This window comes from Stenella coeruleoalba, assembly GCF_951394435.1.
Source record: "Stenella coeruleoalba genome assembly, chromosome: 15".
NCBI classification, from domain to species: Eukaryota; Metazoa; Chordata; class Mammalia; order Artiodactyla; family Delphinidae; genus Stenella; species Stenella coeruleoalba.
Window position 1 is genome coordinate 53,207,075 of NC_137161.1, and position 22,629 is coordinate 53,229,703.

General features: G+C 47.9%; 1 protein-coding gene across 2 annotated transcripts in view; it reads left to right on the forward strand.

The window, feature by feature from the left end:
- SEC14L5 (SEC14 like lipid binding 5) overlaps window positions 1-22,629 on the forward strand; it is a 38,694-nt gene that overhangs the window by 676 nt on the left and 15,389 nt on the right. The window contains exons 2-6 of one of the 2 annotated variants that reach the window (XM_079945135.1): window positions 14,352-14,501; window positions 14,920-15,051; window positions 17,409-17,537; window positions 18,113-18,305; window positions 21,910-22,022. In XM_079945135.1, the coding sequence (XP_079801261.1) occupies window positions 14,352-14,501; window positions 14,920-15,051; window positions 17,409-17,537; window positions 18,113-18,305; window positions 21,910-22,022 (717 nt within the window). The remainder of the gene's footprint in view (window positions 1-14,351; window positions 14,502-14,919; window positions 15,052-17,408; window positions 17,538-18,112; window positions 18,306-21,909; window positions 22,023-22,629) is intronic. The other variant, XM_079945136.1, reaches the window with a different exon arrangement.

Below are 22,629 nucleotides of genomic sequence, written 5' to 3' on the forward strand. Positions count from 1 at the left end.
AACCCTTGCCCGCTGACCCAAACACAAGGTCTTTCTTTCTTTTCCTTACTGAAGCTTATCTGTTTGCATCTTGATCTCCTTTGTCAGAAAACAAGGATAGCAAGGGCTGAGTTGTTTGCTGGCTGTCGTTTTGTGTACTGATAGTAATAATAATAATAATAATAATGGTACATATTCTAATGAGGATGATGACAGCAGCCATTCACTGAGGGTTTGCTAAGTTTACATACGTTGTTTTGTTTAATTCCCAGAAGCTCTTATTATTCTCATTTTACCTCCATTAAACCAAAGCTCAGACAGGTGAAGGAATGGCCTTAAGTTCTGTGGCCAGGAAGAGGTAGAGCCGGGCTTGGACCTGCACGGGGACAAGGGGGTAATTCCAGGGCCACAACACCCCCCATGTCCTCCCTCTGCTCACACACCCCCTCCCCTCCCCTTCAAGGAAGCTGAGACCAGGGGGAGAGTGGGCACGTGTGGGCAGGAAGGGTCTGAGAGCAGTTGTCTAACTATGCAACATAGAATTGTCTCCCAGGCCCTCCTGGATCAGTGGTCTGTGCACCGTGGGGCAGGTGCTGGGGACAGGCAGACGTGGGTTTCCTTCTTGGTGCCAATCACTCTGCCTCTCAGAGCTTTCCTCCCCAGTAAAACAGAGGCAGTGCTATGGGGTTGTGGTGAGGAGTGAATGAAATAGTGCCCGGTGCCTCTGGCTCAGTGCCTGGCACACAGTAGGTGCTCACTAAATGCAGCTGTCCCTGTTATTACACCATATGGTGTTTTAAGTGATTGTACTGAAAGTGTAAGAAACACCAGAATCCACCCACATTGTCCTCATCCCACCCTTGGTTGCTTAATCCCAGCCTTCTTTCCAAGGACTTTGATATCAGTTGACAGCTCTGTGTGTGTGTCCTCCCCTAACCTATTCTATGACTCTACCTACGTATGTCACATAAAAGATGAAAAAGCATCATTGCAGTAATCCATACATGTCGTGCTGTAATGTGTAGATGGGTCCAGGTCAGGAAAGAAGCAGGAGCAGGCCTGGGCTTGTACTGACAAGCTGGGTGACCTTGGGCAAGTTACTTAACCTCTCTGAGCCTGCACTTTCCGTCTCTAAAATGAGGATTACATGGTTTCCAAATCTGGGGGTCTGTTGTGGATTAATTGAGTCAACACATGTAAAGCTCCCAGTACAAGGTCTGGCACAGACCAAATGCTATTACTGTTATTGTTACTGTTATTGTGTTGTTGTCTGTGTGACTTTCCTTCATTTGTAATGGGGCTGGGACACCCCAGAGACTTAGGGATGTGCAGTCAGAGGTGCTGCGTCCCTGCCGTTGCCTGGCTGTGCTCTGGCTGTGTGTATTTAGAAAGTCACTGAATTTCTCTGAGCCCCCATTTCTTCCTTTGTGAAATAGGCCTGGTTATATGCACCTCATAAGGTTGTAACTAGGATTGAAGGTGATTGTAGCGCATGTGTGGTGGGGGGTGGGGGAGGGGAGGTGGCCAGCACAGGGCCTGGTCTATACTTAGTGGACAATAAATGGCAGCTAAATATAAATAATCATCCTCTGTCTAAGGCTCCAGACAGCTCACATATTCTGACCCTAGGACTCATTCATTCATTCATTCATTCACTCAATAGAAGAGAGACACTGTCCCCACTTTTCTGGGATAACCTATGGCCCAGAAAGCCATGAAGCCAAGAAGCTGAGACAAACGACTATAGAATGGAAAACTAGCAAATTTTTATTATTGCATGGGCTTAATAAATGTAAATTTAATGTAGTATGTTTAGGATTCTCAAAAGAATATTTACAATCATTGCATTTTAAAATAAAAATGCCTGCTAAGACTTAAGACTTAGCACTTAAGATTGTATTAATAGGACTGTTGGAATATGTGAAGTGTATTTTGTCAGCTTTGAGTTCCATAATTGACTCAGTTTACTCCCCTAGCTGTTAACAGTCTCTAGGGGTTGATGGATAAATGCTTGTGGGTACAACAGGAAACAAAAGTTTTCAGATATTTATTATCTGTATTGTACTAATTTGTCATTTGTATTTTTCAAATACTATGTCGCCTTATCTCCATACAGTCCTTGTTGGTGAAAGGGCCCCAAACTGCCCCAACATTGTCGACAAAGCCACTTTGCCGACTGTTTACAAAACATCATTGTCCCCAGAATAGCTGCATAACTCAACATAACTTGCTCGCTGTGCGGGCACAAAAGGGTTTTTCTGCACTTAATGTCGGGCTTTGTTTCTCAGCTAAACACTTGCCCTCAGTTTGGGTCAGATGCCAGGGAAGTTTCGGATGAACTCAGCTATTTTGACCACATCCGAGTGACCAGACAAGCTGGCTTTTGGTTTTTCTGTTTAACAAAACTGACTTGAGAATCAAAGCACCCCTTCACTTCTTCAGAAATCCACCAAACCACTGAAGTTCACAAACCACTGAAACTGGGTTTGTGGAATTGGTTATAAAATAGTACTAAGGCAACCCTTCTAGATCCAGCTTAAAATTAAAAAAAAATGATTTCTCTCTTTCATTTCAAAAATGTAACTAACCCACTGAGTGGGTATCTCTCTCCTTGGGCCAAATTCCTTGACGTGAATTCTGTTTCTGAAGGATGGAATTCTAGGGACCTTTGCTTTCTCCTTTCTTGATAGTATTCTGTATTATTGGGTTCAAAACAATGAGCTTGTATTATCTTGGTAAGCAGAGGAATACAATTAAGACAGTGGAGGCAGCTGCCTATCAGGGTTGGAGAGAATCCCTTGTCCCTTTGAATGTGGGGTCCCCGAAGGTGGGGGGCCTTTGTGGAGATCCCAGTATGTAGAACACAAAGACCATGTTTTGGACTGTGGACTGTGGTTACTTGAGCCCTGAAGGCCACTCTCTGGTCAGCCTACAGCCTGTTGTGAATGATTTCCAGCTCATCTGGGCTCTTCTCCTGAATGGGTGGAGGTTACGAGCCGGATCCTCCAGGCTGGGTCCCTGCTCCAGTTTCTTACCTGTGAAATGGAGATAATAAAGGCCTCTGCTCCTCAGAGAGCTGAAGTGAGGATTAAGTGAAGGGACATGTGTACCCGGACAGAGCCTGGCATGTTGTTTAATGCTCATGAAATATCCCTAAAGTGTATTATTATCATTTATTGTTTTAACAGCTTTTATGAGCTATAACTCACCTACCATACAATTCACCCATTTAAAGCGTCCAAATCAAGCAGCCGCGTAGCACAGGGAGATCAGCTCGGTGCTTTGTGACCGCCTGGAGGGGTGGGATAGGGAGGGTGGGAGGGAGGGAGACGCGGGAGGGAGGAGATATGGGAACATATGTATATATGTGTAACTGATTCATTTTGTTGTAGGGCAGAAACTGACACACCATTGTGAAGCAATTATACTCCAATAGAGATGATTAAAAAAAAAAAGGGTCCAAATCAAGGGTCTTTAGTATATTCATAGAGTTGTGCAACCATCACCACTGTCAGTTTTAGAACATTTTCATCACCCCAGAAAGAAAGCCCATACCCTTTAATCATTATCTGCTAAACTTCCCCGTCGGGCCTGGCCCTTGACAACCACCAATCTACTCTCTGTCTATGGTTTTGCCTATTTTGGACATTTCATATAAATGAAATCATACACTATGTGGCCTTTTGTGACTGACTTCTCTCACTTAGCATAATATTTTCAAGGTTCATCCAGGTTGTAGAATCTATCAGTATTTCAACCCTTTTTGTGGCTGAATAATATTCACGTTATGTGGATAGACCACATTTGTTTATCCATTCACAAGCCTATGGACATTTAGATTGTTTCAAATTTGGGGCTATTATGAATAACGTTGCTGTGAACACGGATGCACAAGTTTTTGTGTGGGCCTATTCCTTCCAAAGAAACCCCTGCTGTGAATGGTGGTTGTTATTTAGAATATTTAGGCAGATTCTATTTTAAATTTTATTTAACAAACATGTACACAGCACCTACTAGTTTTGAGTCCATTCAAATATTAACTCATGTGCTTCTCAGAACTAACCCATGAGCTAGGTTCGTTGGGTAACCCCATTTTACAGTTGAGGAGACTGAGGCACAGAAAGGATGAATGGATTATCCAAGGCCGCACAGCGAACACATGGCAGGTGTGGACTTAACTGCAGGCAGTTTGGCTCCAGAGTTTACATCTCCAACCATGAGCTCTGCTGTTTCTCAGGGCTGAGGATCTGAAGTTATTGGGGTGGCCTCTGGGCCGAGTAAGCCGTCCCATGGGGCAGTTACCATCAGGTTTGTGTCTGGAATGTCCACACCCCATCAGAACCCTGCAAAGGAGAGCAGAGCCAAAACCTACAGTCCCTGGCTTCTTGGAGGGCAGCTGATCACAACAGTCCGGAAAGGTTTAACGAACACCCTGTGTGCCCACCCCCTCCGGCCAGCTCAGAGGCAAGTACTTTAACAGCAGCCTCAGCTGCAGCAGAAGAGGAAACTGAGGCTTAGAGCGGTTAAGGAGACTGTCCCTGTGTCAGTGTATTTGTTTGCTAAGGCCGCGTAACAAAGCATCACAACTGGGTGGCTTAGAACAACGGAAATGTATTGCCTCCCAGTCCTCGAGGCCAGAAGTCCAAGATCCAGGTGTTACCTGGGTCGTGTTCCCTCTGAAGGCACTTGGGAAGGATCTGCTCCAGGCTTCTCTCCTGGCTTCTGGAGCTCCTTGGCTTGTGGTGGCATAACTCCAACTTTCACATGGTATGTTCCCTGTGTGTGTGCACTTCTATGTTCAAATTTCTTCTTTTTTTTTGTTTTTGGCCACGCTGCGCAGCTAGTGGGAGCCTAGTTCCCCGACCAAGGACTGAACCTGGGCCCTGAGCAGTGAGAGTGCAAAGTCCTAACCTCTGGACCGCCAGGGAATTCCCTAAATTTCCCCTTTTTACAAGGACAGCAGTCATCTTGGATTTGTAAGAACATCCTAATGACCTCATTTTAACTTGATTACCTGTATAAAGACCGTATTTCTAAATGAGGCCACATTCTGATGTACCCAGGGTTAGTTATCCAACATAGCTTTTTGGGGGGACACGATTCAGCCCATAACTCTCAGTCAATGGCATCATTACTAAATGGCAGAGATTCAAATTTAGGGAATCTGGCCCCATAGCCTGAGCTCACAGCCAGACATCCTGGATTCTGTCTCTGATGTTCAGTGAACATCTATGTGCCAGTGGCTGACGTGGCTTCAGAAGTAACCCGGCTACCTCTTGTCCGCCCACTGCCCAGGGGTCCCTGTGGGGCTCAAAGCCCTGTGGTTTTGTGGTCATCTCAGATTCTGCAAACCTAAAGAAGGAAGACGGCGTGATAATTTCCTAAGCAATAGGCTGGCTGTTCATCCGGAGGAAAGGTTATAGAGGTGAGGGCTGTTGGTAGCAATTAAGTGTTAAAATATTTAAAGACCTGGACTTTGTATTGATAAACAGCTTGTAAGTTAGCAAATGGGTTATTAATAAGGAGCAGCCTCTGAAGGTAAATCCTTGCAGCCCAGACCAACGGCAGGCAGTTAAAGTTGGAATCGTTGTTATGGATGTAGTTTTAATAAAGCAGCTGGGGCCTTATTTAAATGAGTTTAAATTAGTTCCCTGGAGCCTGTCATCTGATCCCGTTGCTAACAGATTAAGGGAAGCAACATTTTCCACCCTGGATTTCTTACAGGGCCCTGACGGGCTCTGATCTGGGCTGGGAGAACGGAGGTGATCCACTGCCCAGCAAAGTAATCTGATTTCAGGGGGCCCTGAAATCAACTTTAGGCCCTCATTCATTAGTTTATGCATGCGTTAATTCTTGCACGTATGCATTCCATCAATATTTATTGAGTTTCCACTGTGTGCCAAGCACCCTGCCAGGTTGCAGGAGCTACAGACTAGGTGATTCTTAGCACTTCCTGAAATGCATCATTATTCTGTTAATTTGCTTGCCTACTTGTTTATATGGAATTTGCTTGTTTATTTGTTTATATGGGTCTTTTTCATTACATTAAGCTTCAGAAAGGAGGAGACCTGGTCTGTCTTGTTCTCGTTCTGTCTTGACCTGGTTCTGCTGACATGATCCCTTCCTGCCCTCATAGAGCTTGCAGTGTGTGTGTGTGTGTGTGTGTGTGTGTGTGTGTGTGAGAGAGAGAGAGAGAGAGAGAGAGAGAGAGAGAGAGAGAAAGACAGAGAGTGTCCAGGCAATGTCATGTAGCAGGATTTGTAATTGGGGCAGAACTTGTTTCTTTGAAGAAATGAATGTGGCTTACTTAGTTGGGCCCCTGTGATTTAGAAAGTTGTTGGTGGGGTCAGTTCATTTCTTCAAGGACTTTGGGCGCTTGGGAAGGTGTGGAAAGTGGATTGGAGGGGGCATTTCCATCCCAGAGGTAGGGAGAGCTTGGGGAAGCAGAGTTGACCAAGGCTGGGTGCATTTCGGAGACACTTAGAAAACCTAAAATAGCATTTTGGGACTTCCCTCGTGGCGCAGTGGTTAAGAATCTGCCTGCCAATGCAGGGGACATGGGTTCGCGCCCTGGTCTGGGGAGATCCCACATGCCTCGGAGCAACTAAGCCCGTGTGCCACAGCTACTGAGCCTGCGAGCCACAACTACTGAGCCCACGTGCCACAACTACTGACGTCCACGCACCTAGAGCACATGCTCCTGCAATAAGAGAAGCCACCGCAATGAGAAGCCCGTGCACCGCAATGAAGAGTAGCCCCTGCTTGCCGCTTTCTAGACCCAATGCATCCATAAATAAATAAATAAATAAATAAATTTATAAAAAAATAAAAATAAAATAGCATTTCCCTCCCATCATGATCCTGACATAGCACTAAGTGTCAAAATACTCTGGGTTGGCCTCACTGCCGCCCTGCCTCTCCCTGAACCATCAGGGGTACCAGCTGATCCCGGAAGTCCGTGGGTGCAGGGCATGTTCACAGGAGAATTGTTCCCCACTCCACTCCCCACGAGTGGGTAAGAAGCCACAGTAGGCTTTTGTGCAGTGCCCTGGCCCAGCGGAGGGGCTACACATTCCCGCAGGGCCAGAGAGGCCAGACGTTCCCCTGGCATGACCTCACGAGGAGGACACCAGGTCCCAGCCAGGCAAAGGGAGGCTGGCTTCCTTCCTCTTCCTTCCTTCCCTCCTTCAGCAAATATTGGCTGGGTGTCTATGGTGTCCCAGGTGTGCTACGAGGCCGCTGGGGAATCCAGTGGGGAAGGAAACAGACCTAGAGACAGAGGCATTGACTATAAACAAATAAACACAGACATGATACCCTACTCCAAATCACAATCTGGTAGGGCTATAAACCATCCAGAAGATGGCTTACCCTCTTAAAAAACTGTGGTAAAATATACATAACACAAAATTAACCATTTTTAGGGGTACAGTTCAGTGGCATTAAGTGCATTCACATTGTTGTGCAACCGTCACCGCCATCCATCACCACAACTTTTTCATCCTCCCGTACCGAAACTCTGTCCCCATTAAACACTAACTCCCTGTTCTCTCCCTCCCCCAGTCCCTGGCAACCACCATTCTACTTTCTGTCTCGATGAATTTGACGACTCTAGGGACCTCATATAAGTGGAATCATACAGTATTTGTCCTTTTGTGTCTGGCTTCTTTCACTGAGTATTATGCTTTCGAGGTTCAGCCACGTTGTAGCGTGTGTCAGTATGTCATTCCTTTTTATGGCTGCATAATATTCCGCGACATGGCTGGACCATATTTTGTTTTTCCATTCATTTGTCAATGGATATTGGGGTGGTTTCCACTTTTTTGGCTACTGTGAATAATGCTGCTGTGAACATGGGTGTACAAATATCAATTCAAGAACCTGTTGGTTTACCCTTGTCCATTAAAAAAAAGAAATCTGTGTGGTGACTGGCACTGTGCTAAATGCCTCACACACCTTATCTCCCTTTAATCTTTTCAACACCCCTTACAGAGTCGGTATCATTGTCATCATCATCATCCTTTTCTTTCTGAGGAAACTGAGTCTCAGAGAAGCTAAGTTGAGGTCACCCCGCTGGCAGGTGGCAGAGGCAGTGTCTAAACCCCATGCGTTGCCTTGTCTCTGCCATTTCACCATATCCCAGCCTTGCCCCCTGGGTCCTTCTGACTCTTTTGTCTCCTGAGCTGCCTTTGACTAGAATAGCAGCAGGTTTCTCAGCTCCAGGGCCATCTGGGTACAGCTGTTTCTATAGATTGTATACAGCAGTCATTTCAAAATGTTCCAGTGATGTTGCCCTGGTTCACCCACGTCTGCTCGCCTTCATCAGCGGGGATGTAACTACTGCCATCGGGTGTCTGATGGCTCCTTCAGCAACTCTGAGCAACTCTGCCAAGAGCTGGGGGATCCACACAATGAAATATTATTCAGCTGTGAAAAGGAATAAAGCACTGACACGGGCTACAACACGGATGAACCTCAGAAACATAATGCTCCGTGAAAGAAGCCAGACACAAAAGGCCAACTTTTGTGTATTGTATGATTCCATTTGCATGAAACGTCCAGAAAAGGCAAATCCATAGAGACAGAAAGTGGATTAGTGGATGCCTAGGGCTGGGGTGGGGGGAAAGGGCAGTGACTGTGATGGGTGTGGGGTTTCTGTGGGGTGATGAGACGTTTTGGTATTAGAGAGTGGTGATGGTTGCAAAACTTTGTGAATGTTCTAAAATCCACTGAACTGTACATTTTTATTTTTTTTTTTTAATTAATTCATTAATTAATTTTGGCTGCGCCAGGTCTTAGTTGAGGCACGCAGGATCTTTGTTGCGGCATGCGGGATCTTTAGTTGTGGCATGCGGCCTCTTAGGTGCAGGTGCGGCGTGTGGGATCTAGTTCCCTGACCAGGATCGAACCTGGGCCCTCTGCATTGGGAGTGCAGAGTCTTACCCACTGGACCACCAAGGAAGTCCCTGAACTGTACACTTTTTAAGAGTGCATTTTATGGTATGAGAATTATATTGCAATTTAAAAAAACAGTTGGGGGAGCTGAGAGGATTGATACGTCTGTCCTGGGGTCTCCCAGGCTTGTGGGGGAAGCTGGGGGTGGACAAGAAAGTCCCCTGAGGAGTGTGACAGGGAGGGTACACTTTGTGCAATGGTCACGGTTGTCAGTGCCAAATCCAGCCTGCAGCACGGAAAGAGAAGGTGAAGTGTTGGACTAGAATATGTTGGTGTGGTTTGGATATTCTTTTCCCACTTTTGGCGGAAGGTTTGGGGTAAGCAGCATTCCAGCTTCCTTTGAATTTGCATGAGGAAGAGCAGGAAGGAAGGAGGGAGGGGAGGGGAGGAGGGAGCAGCTGTCAAGTGATTAGCAGAAATAGCTTTTCTGTACTTTATAGAATCTCACTCTTTTTTAAAATTTAAATTTATTGAACAAATGCTTATGTAGAACGAACCATGTGCCAGGCACTGTTCTCAGCACTTAACCAAAACAGGTTCCTTTATTCCCCTGATGGCTCAGTACGGGAGCTACTTTTCTTATTCTCCTTTTAACAAATGAAGGAAGGAGGGAACTGAGAGCTTGATGACTTGTTCAAGGCTACAGAGCTGGTAGTAAGCAGAGTAGAGATTCGAACCCAAGCCCCAGAGTCCACAACCTTCATGGCTAAGCTACACTGTCCTTCACTCCTTTATCATGTACTGTCTATTGAGTGTCGACTGCATGCTAGGTATTTTGCTAAGCACTAGGGATTCAGGGCTGATGACTTTTTACTTCAGCAGTTGTGACACGGGAAAGAAGGAAAGAGGCACAACTGAGCACTCATTGGGAGGTTTCATGATTACTTCCCTTTATAGAGTAATCATGTTATAGACTAATCGTGTTCTCGGGGAGAAACAGGAAGTACTGTGCTCAAGGTTACCCAGCCTGGAAATGGGCAAGTCTGGCTAGGAATCTAGGCTCCCCTTTCCACATGGTTAGTGTGTTGATGTGGATTTTTGCAGGATGGGCAGCTCGTAGGAGACCTTCAATAGAAGTTTCCACTGGCCTCTGCCTGCCCCAGCCCTGTCCCTGCCTGGGCAGGTTCTGGGCCTTGGACCAGCTCCCTTTCTGAGCTGGCATGCGTGGGTGTCCCTCTCCAATCACTTGGCGGAAGGGCTGAAACCAAATCCTTCTGCTACCCTGTGTCCCCGAGGAGGCCACAGCATGTGTTTGTCCAGCTGGGAGAAGCTCAGGCCTGATTTGTGGGGATAGCAGTCAGCATCTGAGGCTCTCAGGTAGGGATAAAACTATCTGCGTGAGCTGGTTTCCAACACAGGGAGGGTCCTGTGAACTACCTGATCCTGTAAGACCCTGTCACCTGCCAAAGGCAAAGGGCCCCTGATCTGAGGGTTTTGGGCCAGCAGGATTCAGGATTTCCAAAACACTGACATTTGTGATGTAGCCAATGTCCACTGAGAGGCAGGACTGGGAGGTTCAGGGTTGGGGGCTGGGTCAGATGGGCCTGCGATCCAACCCCACCACTTCCTGGCCCTGTGACGCCAGAGGCAAGTCACTCTGCCTTCTCGAGCCTCAACTTGCTCATCTGTAAAATGGGGAAATACTAGTTTCCATCCCAACGGGATGTCATGAGGACAAAATGGTGCAGTCAGCCCTCTGTAAATGTCACCATAACAACGGTGTCCAACACCAGCCCTCACAACCCCAGGGAATCTCTGGCTGACAGCCTCTGACCCTGGAGAATTAGCACTGGGGTAGACTCTTTATTTTGGGGCCCCCTGCCTTCCAGATGGAGCCTGGGCTCTGGGGTCCCCACAGTGCTTGGGGTGGCACCATTGTTGAAACAGCAGTGCCTTCCCTCACACAGTCAGGGAAAGCTGTGTCCAAGAGCCCGTCTGCTGCTGATCAGCTCCGCCGTTATCTGGGGGTGCCAGACGGGATTCTTCCAACAAGAGGTTTGTAACAACAGGAAGTTGGTGAAGTTTGGTTGGCTGTGTGCACTGCACTAACGGCCTGTCATTTCTCTCCCTGGACCCCTTTCTTGGGGCTTTTTTGGGCCATTGGCAAGTTTGCATTCTTTCTTTCCTTGCCCGTCGGCTTTTCCTTGTTAGCCCTAGTTAGCCCAAGAACTGAGATGGGCACATGTCTGAGTTCAGTGCCGCCAAAAAAACACGTAGCCCAGGCCTTGGGTATGCCATGTGCAAGCACGTATATGGTTAGAAGGTGCCATAAGTGCTGCCAAGAAAATGAACAGGACAGAGAACAGTACAGGAGGCAGCGTTGCAGGGATGAAGGTAGGGGAGGAGGTCCCAGGAAGGGGGGCCGGCACAGATGAGTCCCTGAAGCCAGAACATCTCTTGAGCTTTCAATCCAGGTCTCCTACCCTCTGGAAGCCCCTGTGACTCAAACCTCTCTCCCCCTTGGATGTCAGGTGGATTGATTAGTGTTCCAAGAAGAGGGAGCAGCAAGTGCAAAGGCCCTGTGGCAAGAACAAGCTTGGTGGGTATATTTGTTTCCTGTGGCTGACATAACAAAGTACCACAAACTGGGTGGCTTAAATAGCAGACATTTTTTACCTCATAGTCCTGGAGGCTGGAAGCCTGAGATCAAGGTGTCGGCAGAGCTGGTTCCTATTGAGGGCTGCGAAGGAGAAACTGTTCCATGCCTCTCCCCTAGCTTCTGGTGTGGCTGGAAATCTTTGGTGTTCCTTGGCTTCACCCCAACCTGTGCCTTCATCTTCACATGGCATTCTCTCTGTCTGTGTGTTTGTGTCCAAATTTCCCTGTTTTAAAAGGATGCCAGTCCTATTGGATTAGGGGCCTCCCCGCTACTCCAATACGACTTCATCTTAATTAATTACATCCACAACAAACCTATTTCCAAATAAGGTCACATCTTGAGGTACTGGGGGGGTGGTTAGGATTTCAACCTATGAATTTTGTTAGGGGTGGATGACACACAGTTCAACCTATGACAGCATGTTCCAAAAACAGCAAGGCTGGAGCAGAGAAAAGGAGGCTGCAGTGGGAGGTGGGATGGTGGAACAGAGTAAGGAGTGTAAGAGTAAGAGTGGGATTTGTTCCGGGCATCCAGGCCTGTTCTGAGTATGTCATTCCATCTGGGGAGCAGGAGAGAGACTGCAGAACAGAGGAATTGGAGATGCTCAGGGGCAGTGTGGCCACTGCTTGGCAGGAGTTGAAGGACCGAGGGTAGAGAAATCAAGACCACATGGCCCCGGGGGAAAATGTCTGGGCTGTTTCCAAGCTGCTGAGCAAGGGGTTCCTGAGGGAGCAGGGGCTGGGCCGGCTTGGGATTTAAATCCAGGTTCACCATATTGCACTGTGTGACATTGGGTAAGTTACTTAGTGTCTCTGGGCTCCAGTTTCCTCATTTGTCAAATGAGGGCACCATTCAGAGGATTAAATGGAAGAAGGCACACAGCTGGAGGAGCAGAGTCGAGGCCTCACTGTGTGCCAACTGCTCTGAGACGTGATCTAGTGACATCCTTACCACCAGCCCATTTTATAGATGATGAGACGGAGGCTCAGAGAGGGCAAGCGACTTGCCTAAGGTCATGCAGTGAGAAGGTAGCAGGAACTCAAACTGAGCCTGACCAGTTCTGACACATGCACCCTTTTCCCTCCATAAACTTTCAAAAAAAGGTCAGCATCCCTCTGCCCATCACGGAGGTGGGGCAGAGCCCAGCTCCTCTGGCTCTCCCTCTGCTCAGAAGGGGCTGGGAGGGTGTTGTTTGCAGTTCTGGCAAATGTGCACTGTGCCACCATTTGAGTCCTGTTGCCTGGAGAATAAAAACCCTGGGTGCCTACTATGTTCCAGGCTCTGCCTGAGATACTCAACCTGGTATATACCCATTTTCCAGATGATGAAATGGCTAAGAGAAAAGAAGGGACTTGTTTCTCCTGGAGGTGGAGCTGGGCTTCATGCCAGGCGCCTGACCCCACCCCAAGCTCTGCTTACTTTGCTATGCAGCTCCTTCCTCAGTGGAGAAATGCCTTCCTTTGAAAGAGGGCTCAAGGTGGCCTGAGATGTGTAGGGGAGACACAGTTCTCAGGGGGCCTCCCTTGCCAGCCCTGAGGCTAGACCCCCAGGAGTGCCATTGTGCATTCTCCCCTGAGGAGAGTTAGTCTAACCCTGGGGTGTTTGTACAAAGCAACCAGCCTCTACACATGGAGGCAGCCCTGTCCTCCTGACCCTGGCGGACGATGTGCTGGGCTGGCCTTGTGGGACCTTGAGTGACACCAAGAGCACCAAGCATCTCTTCCTTGTCCCTCCTGCGCCTCTGCCCTTCTGAGCTGGGTGGTCCCGCCTCCCTGCCAGGAGCCAGGAGGGAAGGGAAGGAGGTGTGTGTCCTCAGATGCCGGCACTATTTTTGGAACTCACTTTGATCCTTGATTCTGGGACACGTGGCTGTGACAGGCTCTTGGAGCAAACCCTGCTTGAATACAGTCAGCCACGGTTGCTGGTATGCCCCCCCGGCGGCTCTGACCCTGGCACTTCTGGAATTAAGCTCTCATCCTCCAATCTGGATGCTTTTTCTTTCTTTTACTTGCCTAACTGCCCTGGCTAGAACCTCCAGGACAATGTTGCATGGAAGCAGCCAGAGCAGGCATCCTTGCCTATTTCCTGATCGTAGGGGGAGAGTGTCAGTCTTTCACCATTGAGTATGATGTTAGCTGGGGTTTTTGTAGGTGCCCTTTGTCAGGCTGAGGAAGTTCCCTTCTATTCCGAGTTTGTTGAGTGTTGTTTTTTATTGTTTTAATCATGAAGGGGTGTTGGTTTTGTCGATTGCTTTTTTCTAAAAGATATCTTCTTTTAAAATGCTCCAAGCCATATTTAAAATAGATAACCAACAAGGACCTACGGTATAGCACAGGGAACTCTGCTCAATATTCTGTGATAACCTAAATGGGAAAAGAATTTGAAAAACAATAGATACGTGTATATGTATAACTGAACCACTTTGCTGTACACCTGAAACTAACACAGCTTTGTTAATCAACTATACTCCAATATAAAATAAAAAATAAAAGACAAAAATAAATAAATAAAATGCCCCAAGCTAGCCCACTCTACCTTCCCAGGGCAAAAACCCAAATGTAGAGTCAAAACGTGATTTGCCAAGTCATAGCTCAGGCACTCCTGTGTCACTGCTCTAGAACAGATGTTAAGACGGTGGTCTTGGTAATACAGGCAGTGGTCACTGCTCTTTGCACAGGCCAGGACTCTCTTCTCTTCTCTTCTCTGGGTACCCCCTCTCGGAATTGAGACAATAGCCCAGTGAGGGCTGGAGGGAGAAAGGTTGTGCTCTGGCTGCCCCCAGCCCCCTTGGCGCTCACCCCTGCCCCTCTGTCCCCAGGCCTATGAGAAGCGCTTCCCCACCTGCCCGCAGATCCCGGTCTTCCTGGGCAGCGAGGTCCTACGCGAGTCCCGCAGCGCTGATGGGGCGGTGCACTTGGTGGAGCGGAGCTGCCGGCTGCGGGTGGAAGCCCCGCGGCTGTTGCGGAAGGTGGGCGCGGAGGGGGTCCTGGAGAACCAGGGACCCCGCGGAGGAGGGGACCGGACGGGTGGTAGGGGATGGCGGGCGGGGGACCTGGGACCAGGGGGTGGGTTCAGGCGTTGGAGTGAGTGTGTATTGGTACCCGGAGGGCGTTCTGGGCTGGGGGCCTCCCATGTCCAGGAGAGACGAGGGCCGGGAGGCTGGGCTGAGACTGTAGGAGGACCAGGGACAAGAGGGAGTCCCGGGGTCCGGGAAGTCGGGAGAAGGGGCAAAAGTCGGGGATCCGGGCTCTGGCTGGTGGGCAGGTGCGGGGCAGGGGGCTGGGGGTCCCGGGGTCCGAGGGTGACAGGCGCCAACACTCTGGGTTCGCGCCCCCAGCCGCCACCTCACGTCCAGCACGCACGTCCCTGCTGCCCTGTCCCTGCAGATTGCAGGCGTCGAGCACGTGGTCTTTGTTCAAAGAAACGTCTTGAACTGGAAGGAGAGGACTCTCCTCATCGAAGCGCACAACGAGACCTTCGCCAGCCGCGTGGTGGTCAAGGAGAACTGCAGCTACACGGTGAGCAGCGGGCTGGAAGCCCCGATATATATGTGTTAGTTTAAGCAGTCTCAAAAACTGCTTGGGACATACTTACTAAAATATTATTCGTGTTTATCTGAAATTCAAGTGTGACTGGGCATCTTGTATTTTATTGGCTAAATACAAGACCCTGCCTCCCCACCCCCTTAATGAAACTGTGCCTCAGTTTCTTCACCTGTAAGATGGGGTTAATGATTGTACCTACCACATAGGTTGTGGTGAGGATTAAATGAAGTAAAATATCTGAATCCCTTAGAGCAGTGCCTGGCACATACTAAGTCCTGTATACGTGTTAACTTTTTTTTTTTTCTTTTTTTTTTTTTTTTGCGGTATGCGGGCCTCTCACTGTTGTGGCCTCTCCCGTTGCGGAGCACAGGCTCCGGACGCGCAGGCTCAGCGGCCATGGCTCATGGGCCCAGCCGCTCTGCAGCATGTGGGATCTTCCCGGACCGGGGCACAAACCCGTGTCCCCTGCATCGGCAGGCGGACTCTCAACCACTGCGCCACTAGGGAAGCCCACGTGTTTAACTTTTTATAAAATTTTTTATTGGAGTTGATTTACAATGTTGTGTTAGTTTCAGGTGTACAGCAAAGTGAATCAGTTATACATATATCCACTCTTTTTTTTTTTTAGACTCTTTCCCATATAGGCCATTACAGAGTAATGAGTAGAGTTCATGTTAACTTTTAATGTAATTAATGATAATTATTATTCTCCAGTACATACTGATTGAGCGCCTACTATATGCCAGGCAACCTGACAAGTCCTGGGCACCCAGCAGTGGACCAATCTGCCTGACCGTTGCCTTCACGGGACTTCCATTCCAGTGGGAGACACAGATGAGAAAAAAAAATCAATATATACGTACAACTTTGTCACAGTACTAAGAAGGGATCCAGAGTTACAGAAAATAAGAGGAGGTGACAGTGTCTTAGGTAACAGTGTCCCCCAGGCCTCTCTGAGGACATGCCGCTGAAGCTGAGATCGGAAGGATGAGAGGGCTGGGAAGAGGGTTCTGGAGGAGGAAACAGCACGCGTGAAGACCCTGAGGGGGATGAGGGAGGTCTGAGAATGGGGTCTGCAGGGGCCGAGTACTGCTGGCCTCGGGGCTGCAGTGAGGAGTTTGGAGGCATTTGTTGGGATGAACCCAGCTCTGCCACTTTCTTGCTGAGTGACGCTGGGCAATTGCTTCCCCTCCCCGGGCCACCCTTCCATATCTGTAAAATGGGGACAGCAGCAGAACCCGCCTCACTGGGCACTGGGAGAAGCAAATGAGGTAATGTAGGTAAAGCCCCTTAGCTGATGCTACATCCCAGATGGTTAGCTCAAGGTGGTAACTCCAGGGTAAAAAATGTGGCCCATTACAGGTTTTTTTTCTTTTTTTTAATTGGTTGTGCCGCATGGCTTGCGGGATCTTAGTTCCCTGAACAGGGATCAAACCTGCGCCCCCTGCAGTGGAAGCATGGAGTTCTAACCACTGGACGGCCAGGGAAGTCCCCTGGGTGTTTTTGATGTGTCTTTGCCCAGCCTCCTGTTTGGGAGACCTTGCCTCATTCACCTGTCTGGTCCCTAGACACTTTGTGTGGTGCCTCGTATACAGCAGGCATCCAGTAAATTCTCATCGCTTTTTCCTTCCACATTTTCAGCTCCTCTTGGAGCCTCCTGGAAACTGAGTCCAGGATGTTTACCTCTGGGGAGGTGTTGGTCGTAGTTTTTTATGTCACTTTTAGTGTAGTGTTTCTTAGAGTGAGTTCTGCCAACAGCTGGTGAGCAGTATCACCAAGGCTGCTTGTAAATACAGATTCTAAGGCCCTACCTTGGACCTGTTCAGCCCAGGCATCTGCATATTTAACAGATGCCCTGCTAATGCTTCTGCCCACGGAAGTTTGAGAGGCACTAAGGCTGGGTCTGCACAGTAGCTCTGTCCATGAAATTTGTCTTTGCTTACATATATATGCATATTTATTTATAATAAAGATATGATATATAAATACATATTTTTAAAATATAGTATTTATGTGTAATTTATTTATAATGGTATATTAAATATGTTATTTAAATATATCACTATGTATGTACAATTTTTAAGGGACGGGAACATTGGTCTCACTTTCTTTTGGTCCCTCCTGAGAGGGCTCTCTGTTCTCTAAGGCTTTAGACCTTGCATTGTTCTGGGCAGGGCCCTTTGGTACTGCTGCTGCCCTTGGGTGTTGCCAGGCTGTGACGTGCTGTCCACTGCATGCTCTAGCTGGTCCAGGTCTCCAAGAGAGCCCCCTGGGGAGGGCACGGCGTCTCCCACACTGAGACCATGTCACTGCCCCTGCCTGGCTTTCAGGTCCACCCTGAGAATGAAGACTGGACATGCTTTGAGCAGTCTGCCTCGCTCGACATCCGGTCCTTCTTTGGCTTTGAAAGTGCCTTGGAGAAGATCGCCATGAAGCAGTACACAGCCAACGTCAAGAGGGTAAGAGACGGGTTCCATAGGTCATGCAGAGGAAGGTGCACAGACCTCAGAGCCTGCGGATCCCGATCTGCCACCCCAAGACCCTTAACTTTCCTCAGCCTCAGTCTCCTCATCCGTAGAATGGGTATTCTAATCAAAGTCATATCACATGAGATAATGGATGGAAAGCACCCGGTCCATAATGGGGGCACCATAGTCATTGTCCTAAAGCTCCTAGGCTTGGGCAGTGAACTCTCTGGACAGAGGGACATTGTGCGCTGCTTGGTTTAAAGATCTCAGACCCATCACTGAGTGGAGGCCTGTTAGTGTAGTGAAACAGGTGAACTTCATTTTAATAATATATTTTATCCACGTGTTATCAATATAAAACTTATTTGTGCGCTATTTTACATTCCTCGTTTGGTACTATGTCTTGGAAATCCGGTGTGTATTTAACACTCCCAGCACATGTCCCTTTGGACTGGCTGAATTTCAGCTGCTCAGTAGCCACATGTCAGGCTGGCTGGGGCCGGAGCCAGGAGGGGGCGACTCCCAGGCTGAACTCCGAGGTACTGATGTGTCTCTCTGACCTCCAGGGGAAGGAGGTGATCGAGCATTACCTGAATGAGCTCATCTCCCAGGGCACCTCTCACATTCCCCGATGGACACCTGCCCCAGTCCCAGAGGAGGACACCCACTCCCAGGCTGGGCTGAGGGATCCTGGCTCCCTGGAGGTCTGCGGGCCTGGTAGCGCCCAGGGCCCTGCTCCCGAGATGGTCAGTACTGATGGTAGGTCTCAGCCAGCCAGCCAGTTCTGTTCTGGGGTCTGCAGCGTGTTTGCTCACTCTTGGGGGGAGGAGGTGGGGGTGGGGAGAGTTACCAAGGGTCCCCTTGGTGTTGGGACTCAGCTTCCTCCCTCTCCTGGCTGCTTTGCCTTCTCTGTGCTCCAGCCCAAGAGGCAGAACTGACTTATTTCTAGATCAGGAATTGACTGATCTGGTACCTCAGGGCTGCCGTTTCCTGTTTTATTAATATTCTATATTAAATGAGTAATGCATGATCGTGGTAGAAAAAAATTGAAACTGCTCAGAAGATGTGAAGTAGGAAGTAAGACTCCTTTCCTCTCACTGGAGGCAACCACAGTTTTTCCTGAAATTATCTAGGCATATATACGTACATAATACGCACACACACGTGTATACACTCATACACACATGTGTAACCTACACTGAACAAATGAGAGCATATATACATTCCATTCGATATTTTGCTTTTTTTTCACTTACTAATGTTGCTTGAACAGCTTTTTGTATCAGTGCATGTGTATTGGCACTTTGCAGTATTTTGTGGTGTGGTTGCACCATTATTTATTTATTAATAAAGATTGATTATTTATTATTTTAGGTTTTTTTTTAGCTAGTCTCCTATTGATGGACATGTAGATTGTTTCCATTCTTTTTAAAAATGCAAATAATGTGGTACCTCTTTTACTTAAGGTTTTAAAAAATATTTTCATGAGCACATATATATATAGCATATAATTTTGAGTTGATTTGCTGAGTCAAATGTTATATGCAACTAAAATTTTGGTAGATTTATCAATTAGGCCTGCAAAGAGGTATAGTAGTTAATGTTCCCACCAAAAATGTGTAGCTGCATCTATTCCGGACTTTATCCCAGCTACCTCGAGACTATTAGTAAATGTTTTAAACTTCTGAAGGGCAAAGAGTGACCAATGGTAGATTAGTGGCCATTTATTTCTTTATGAGTGAGGTCGTTTTATTTTTTCATGTTTGGTTTTTTCTTTTCTTTCTTTCTTTCTTTTTTTTTTCTGTGAATTCCTGTTCTTGTCCTATGTCCATTCTCCTGTTTTTCCATCAATTTCTTATTGCCTTGTAAGAGCTCTTTGCATATTAAGGCAATTAGCCCTTTGTCATATTTCAGACTCTCATCGACATGGAAAATGTTCACAATATAGTGTTAAAGGAAAAAACCTAGGACACACAATTGCACATGCCCCATGAATCCAGTTTTAACCATGTGCACTAATGCCCACAATGACTGTTTTCTCTTTGGGACCACTGAAGTGTAAGCGCTTGCCTGACACAGAGATATGCCACAAAAATACATCTGGGGCTGTGTTTAGGGAGAACAAAATTCATTTGTTCAACAAATATTTATTCTTCACCAACTGTGTGCACTAGATGGCTGCTGTTGTGCGTGTGCTTTTAAAATATTAAATTTTTTTTTTTTTTTTTTTTTACTGCACTTCTGCCCTTTTCTGTGCGCACACTCTGTGTGTCGTGCCCTGTGCCCTCCCCATTTTGCACTAGGCCTTCCCTTCCCTTTCTGTCTGTGCTGTCCACCAGCAGAGCCAGTACTCAGGATGGCTGGAGGGAGGCAGGATCATGCCCCTTCCACCCTGCTCTGTGTCACTGAGCCTTTGTGCTCAGAAGGAGAAAGGGGCCTCACATCTGCCTGGAGGCCGGAAGGAAGCTGGCGTCTACTGCCTCCCTCGTGTTTCCTCCCTCATCCCCGCCTTGCCCCCTCCCTGTCTTCAGCATCTCTGCTTCTGACCACGCTGAGGTGTTGCAGGGGCTGGGTGGTCCCTCCACAGCATTCCTCCTGACTCTGTTTACCCAGGTGGCTACTGGTACAGTTGCCATGACCACCAGCCCTGGGCTTTTTTTGTTTTGGAGGGAAACGCTGGGTCCTGCTGCTGGATGTGTAGACATTCTGTTTGTTTTCTTATTGTGCCCTCTGCACACAAAGAACAGTCTATGCCCATGAAGGCTGCTCTTTGTGGACCATCTGCACCCAGGGCTGAGATGTTAAGATGCTGAGATGCCTCACCATGCCAGCATCCGCCACCACAGCAGTTCAGAGTGGGCAACAAGACCTCAGCTCCGAGTCCCGCCTCTAAGTGCCGGCACATGCTGACCTCAAACAGCCCAATTGTGCGAGACAGGATTGAACAGCGGGCATGATCCATGCAGCTCCCAGGCTGTATTTTGGGGTCAGGGCTTTGTCTACCCAAAACCTCGAACCCCACAATGGGGCTGCGAGGTGGGAAGGCAAAAAGGACTGGTACTTATCCGCTGCCTCCTTTATGCTGGGCACACCACAGGCATTTACCTGTTTGAGTTATGGAACCTCTCTTGGCCTCAGTTTTGTCTTCTCTAAAGTGGGAACGATAGTGACACCCGTCTCGCAGGGCTGTTGGGAGCTGGCTCAGATGATGCATGTCAGTAGACATGAGCTCATGTTGTCAATAATCTTCAGAGGGTGGGGCAGCTCCAGAGGGTGGGAATTTTTTTTTAATTGGAGTATAGTTGATTTACAATGATTTTTTTTAACAACAAAAAATGATTTATTTGCAACACAGCCCAGTCCCCATCATTTCAATACAGCACAGGAGTAGGAAAGAGTCACACTGCAATCATCACACTGCCAAGCTGCTGAGGGATCCTGGCTCCCTGGCTTCAGTTATACACATATGTATTCTTTTTTTAATATTCTTTTCCATTATGGTTTATCCTAGGAGGCTGGATATATTTCCCTGTGCTGTACAGTAGGACCTTGTTGTTTATCCATTCTAAATGTAATAGTTTGCATCTACCAACCCCAAATTCCCAGTCTATCCCTCTCCCTTTCCCCCTCCCCCTGGCAACCACAAGTCTTTTCTCTATGTCTGTGAGTCTGTTTCGTAGATAGGTTCATTTGGGTCATATTTTAGATTCCACATATAAGTGATATCATATGGTATTTTTCTTTCTCTTTCTGACTCACTTCACTTAGTAAGATAATCTCTAGTTGCATCCATGCTGCTGCAAATGGCATTATTTTGTTCTTTTTTACGGCTGAGTAATATTCCATTGTATATATATACCACATCTTCTTTATCCAACCATCTATTGATGGACATTTAGGTTGTTTCCATGTCTTGGCTATTGTGAATAGTGCTGCTGTGAACATAGGGGTGCATGTATCTTTTTGAATTACAGTTTTGTCTGGGTATATGCCCAGGAGTGGGATTGCTGGATCATATGGTAACTCTATTTTTAGTTTTCTGAGGAACCTCCATACTGTTTTCCATAGTGGCTATATCAACTTACATTCCCAGAGGGTAGGAATTATCTTGATTTCTGAGGGTCAAAAGGACACATCACTCAGCACAGTGAGATCCAGGCTTGCCCCAGCATGAGTTTTTAGAATCACCTTGGAAATGGGTTGGGAACACTAGAAGATCTGAAGACCAGTGGCTAATTGGTGAAAGGGTCACCGTGCGCTTGGAACTACGTTTAGGATTCAAGGTAGCCAGTAAGGCAAGGGTTTCAGAAAGGGTAGACCATGCAGCATCTCCTGCTGTCCTGAACCCCCTTTTCTCCTCCAGGGGACAAGCTGGATGCGGACTACATTGAGAGGTGCCTGGGCCATCTCACACCCATGCAGGAGAGCTGCCTGATCCAGCTGCGGCATTGGTTGCAGGAGACCCACAAAGGCAAGGTGGGTCAGGACTGGGGCTGTAGCGACTCAGCCTCAGGCATGGGGGGAGGAAGGGCCAGGTAAGTAAGTCTGTGTAATTAGCAATGCTGGACACTTCTATTTGGCCTTCTTTTGTTATATCTTGTCTCATGCATTCTGTACGTAGCACTGATAGCATGGTTTCCCATCCTTGGCATAGTTGACATTTGAGGACGGACAGTTCTTTATGGGGGGCCGTCCTGTGCACCATAGGGCATTGGGCAGTGTCCCTGGACCCCACCCATGAGAGGTCAGGAGCTCTTCTTCCCCAGCTGTGACAACCAAAAGTGGCTCTAGACATCGCCAATGTCCCCTGGGGAGCCCAGTCATAGCACAGTCACCACACAGTCACTGTGTTCACAAAACCATGCATACTGTTCTTTTCTAAGAGATTTAATGATTTGTGAGGGTTGATTTTTGACTGCACATGGGCTTTGCCTTTAGACTCTAAGCCCCACTCATGAGTGTCCACCATGCCTGTAGGTCTCAATCACGGGCCTGACCTTCAGCTCTGTTGAATAAGAGCTTCCAGCCTAGTCGTGAGTTGCTTGCCCTTCCTCCCCTCCCCCCACCGGGGGGCAGACAAGGG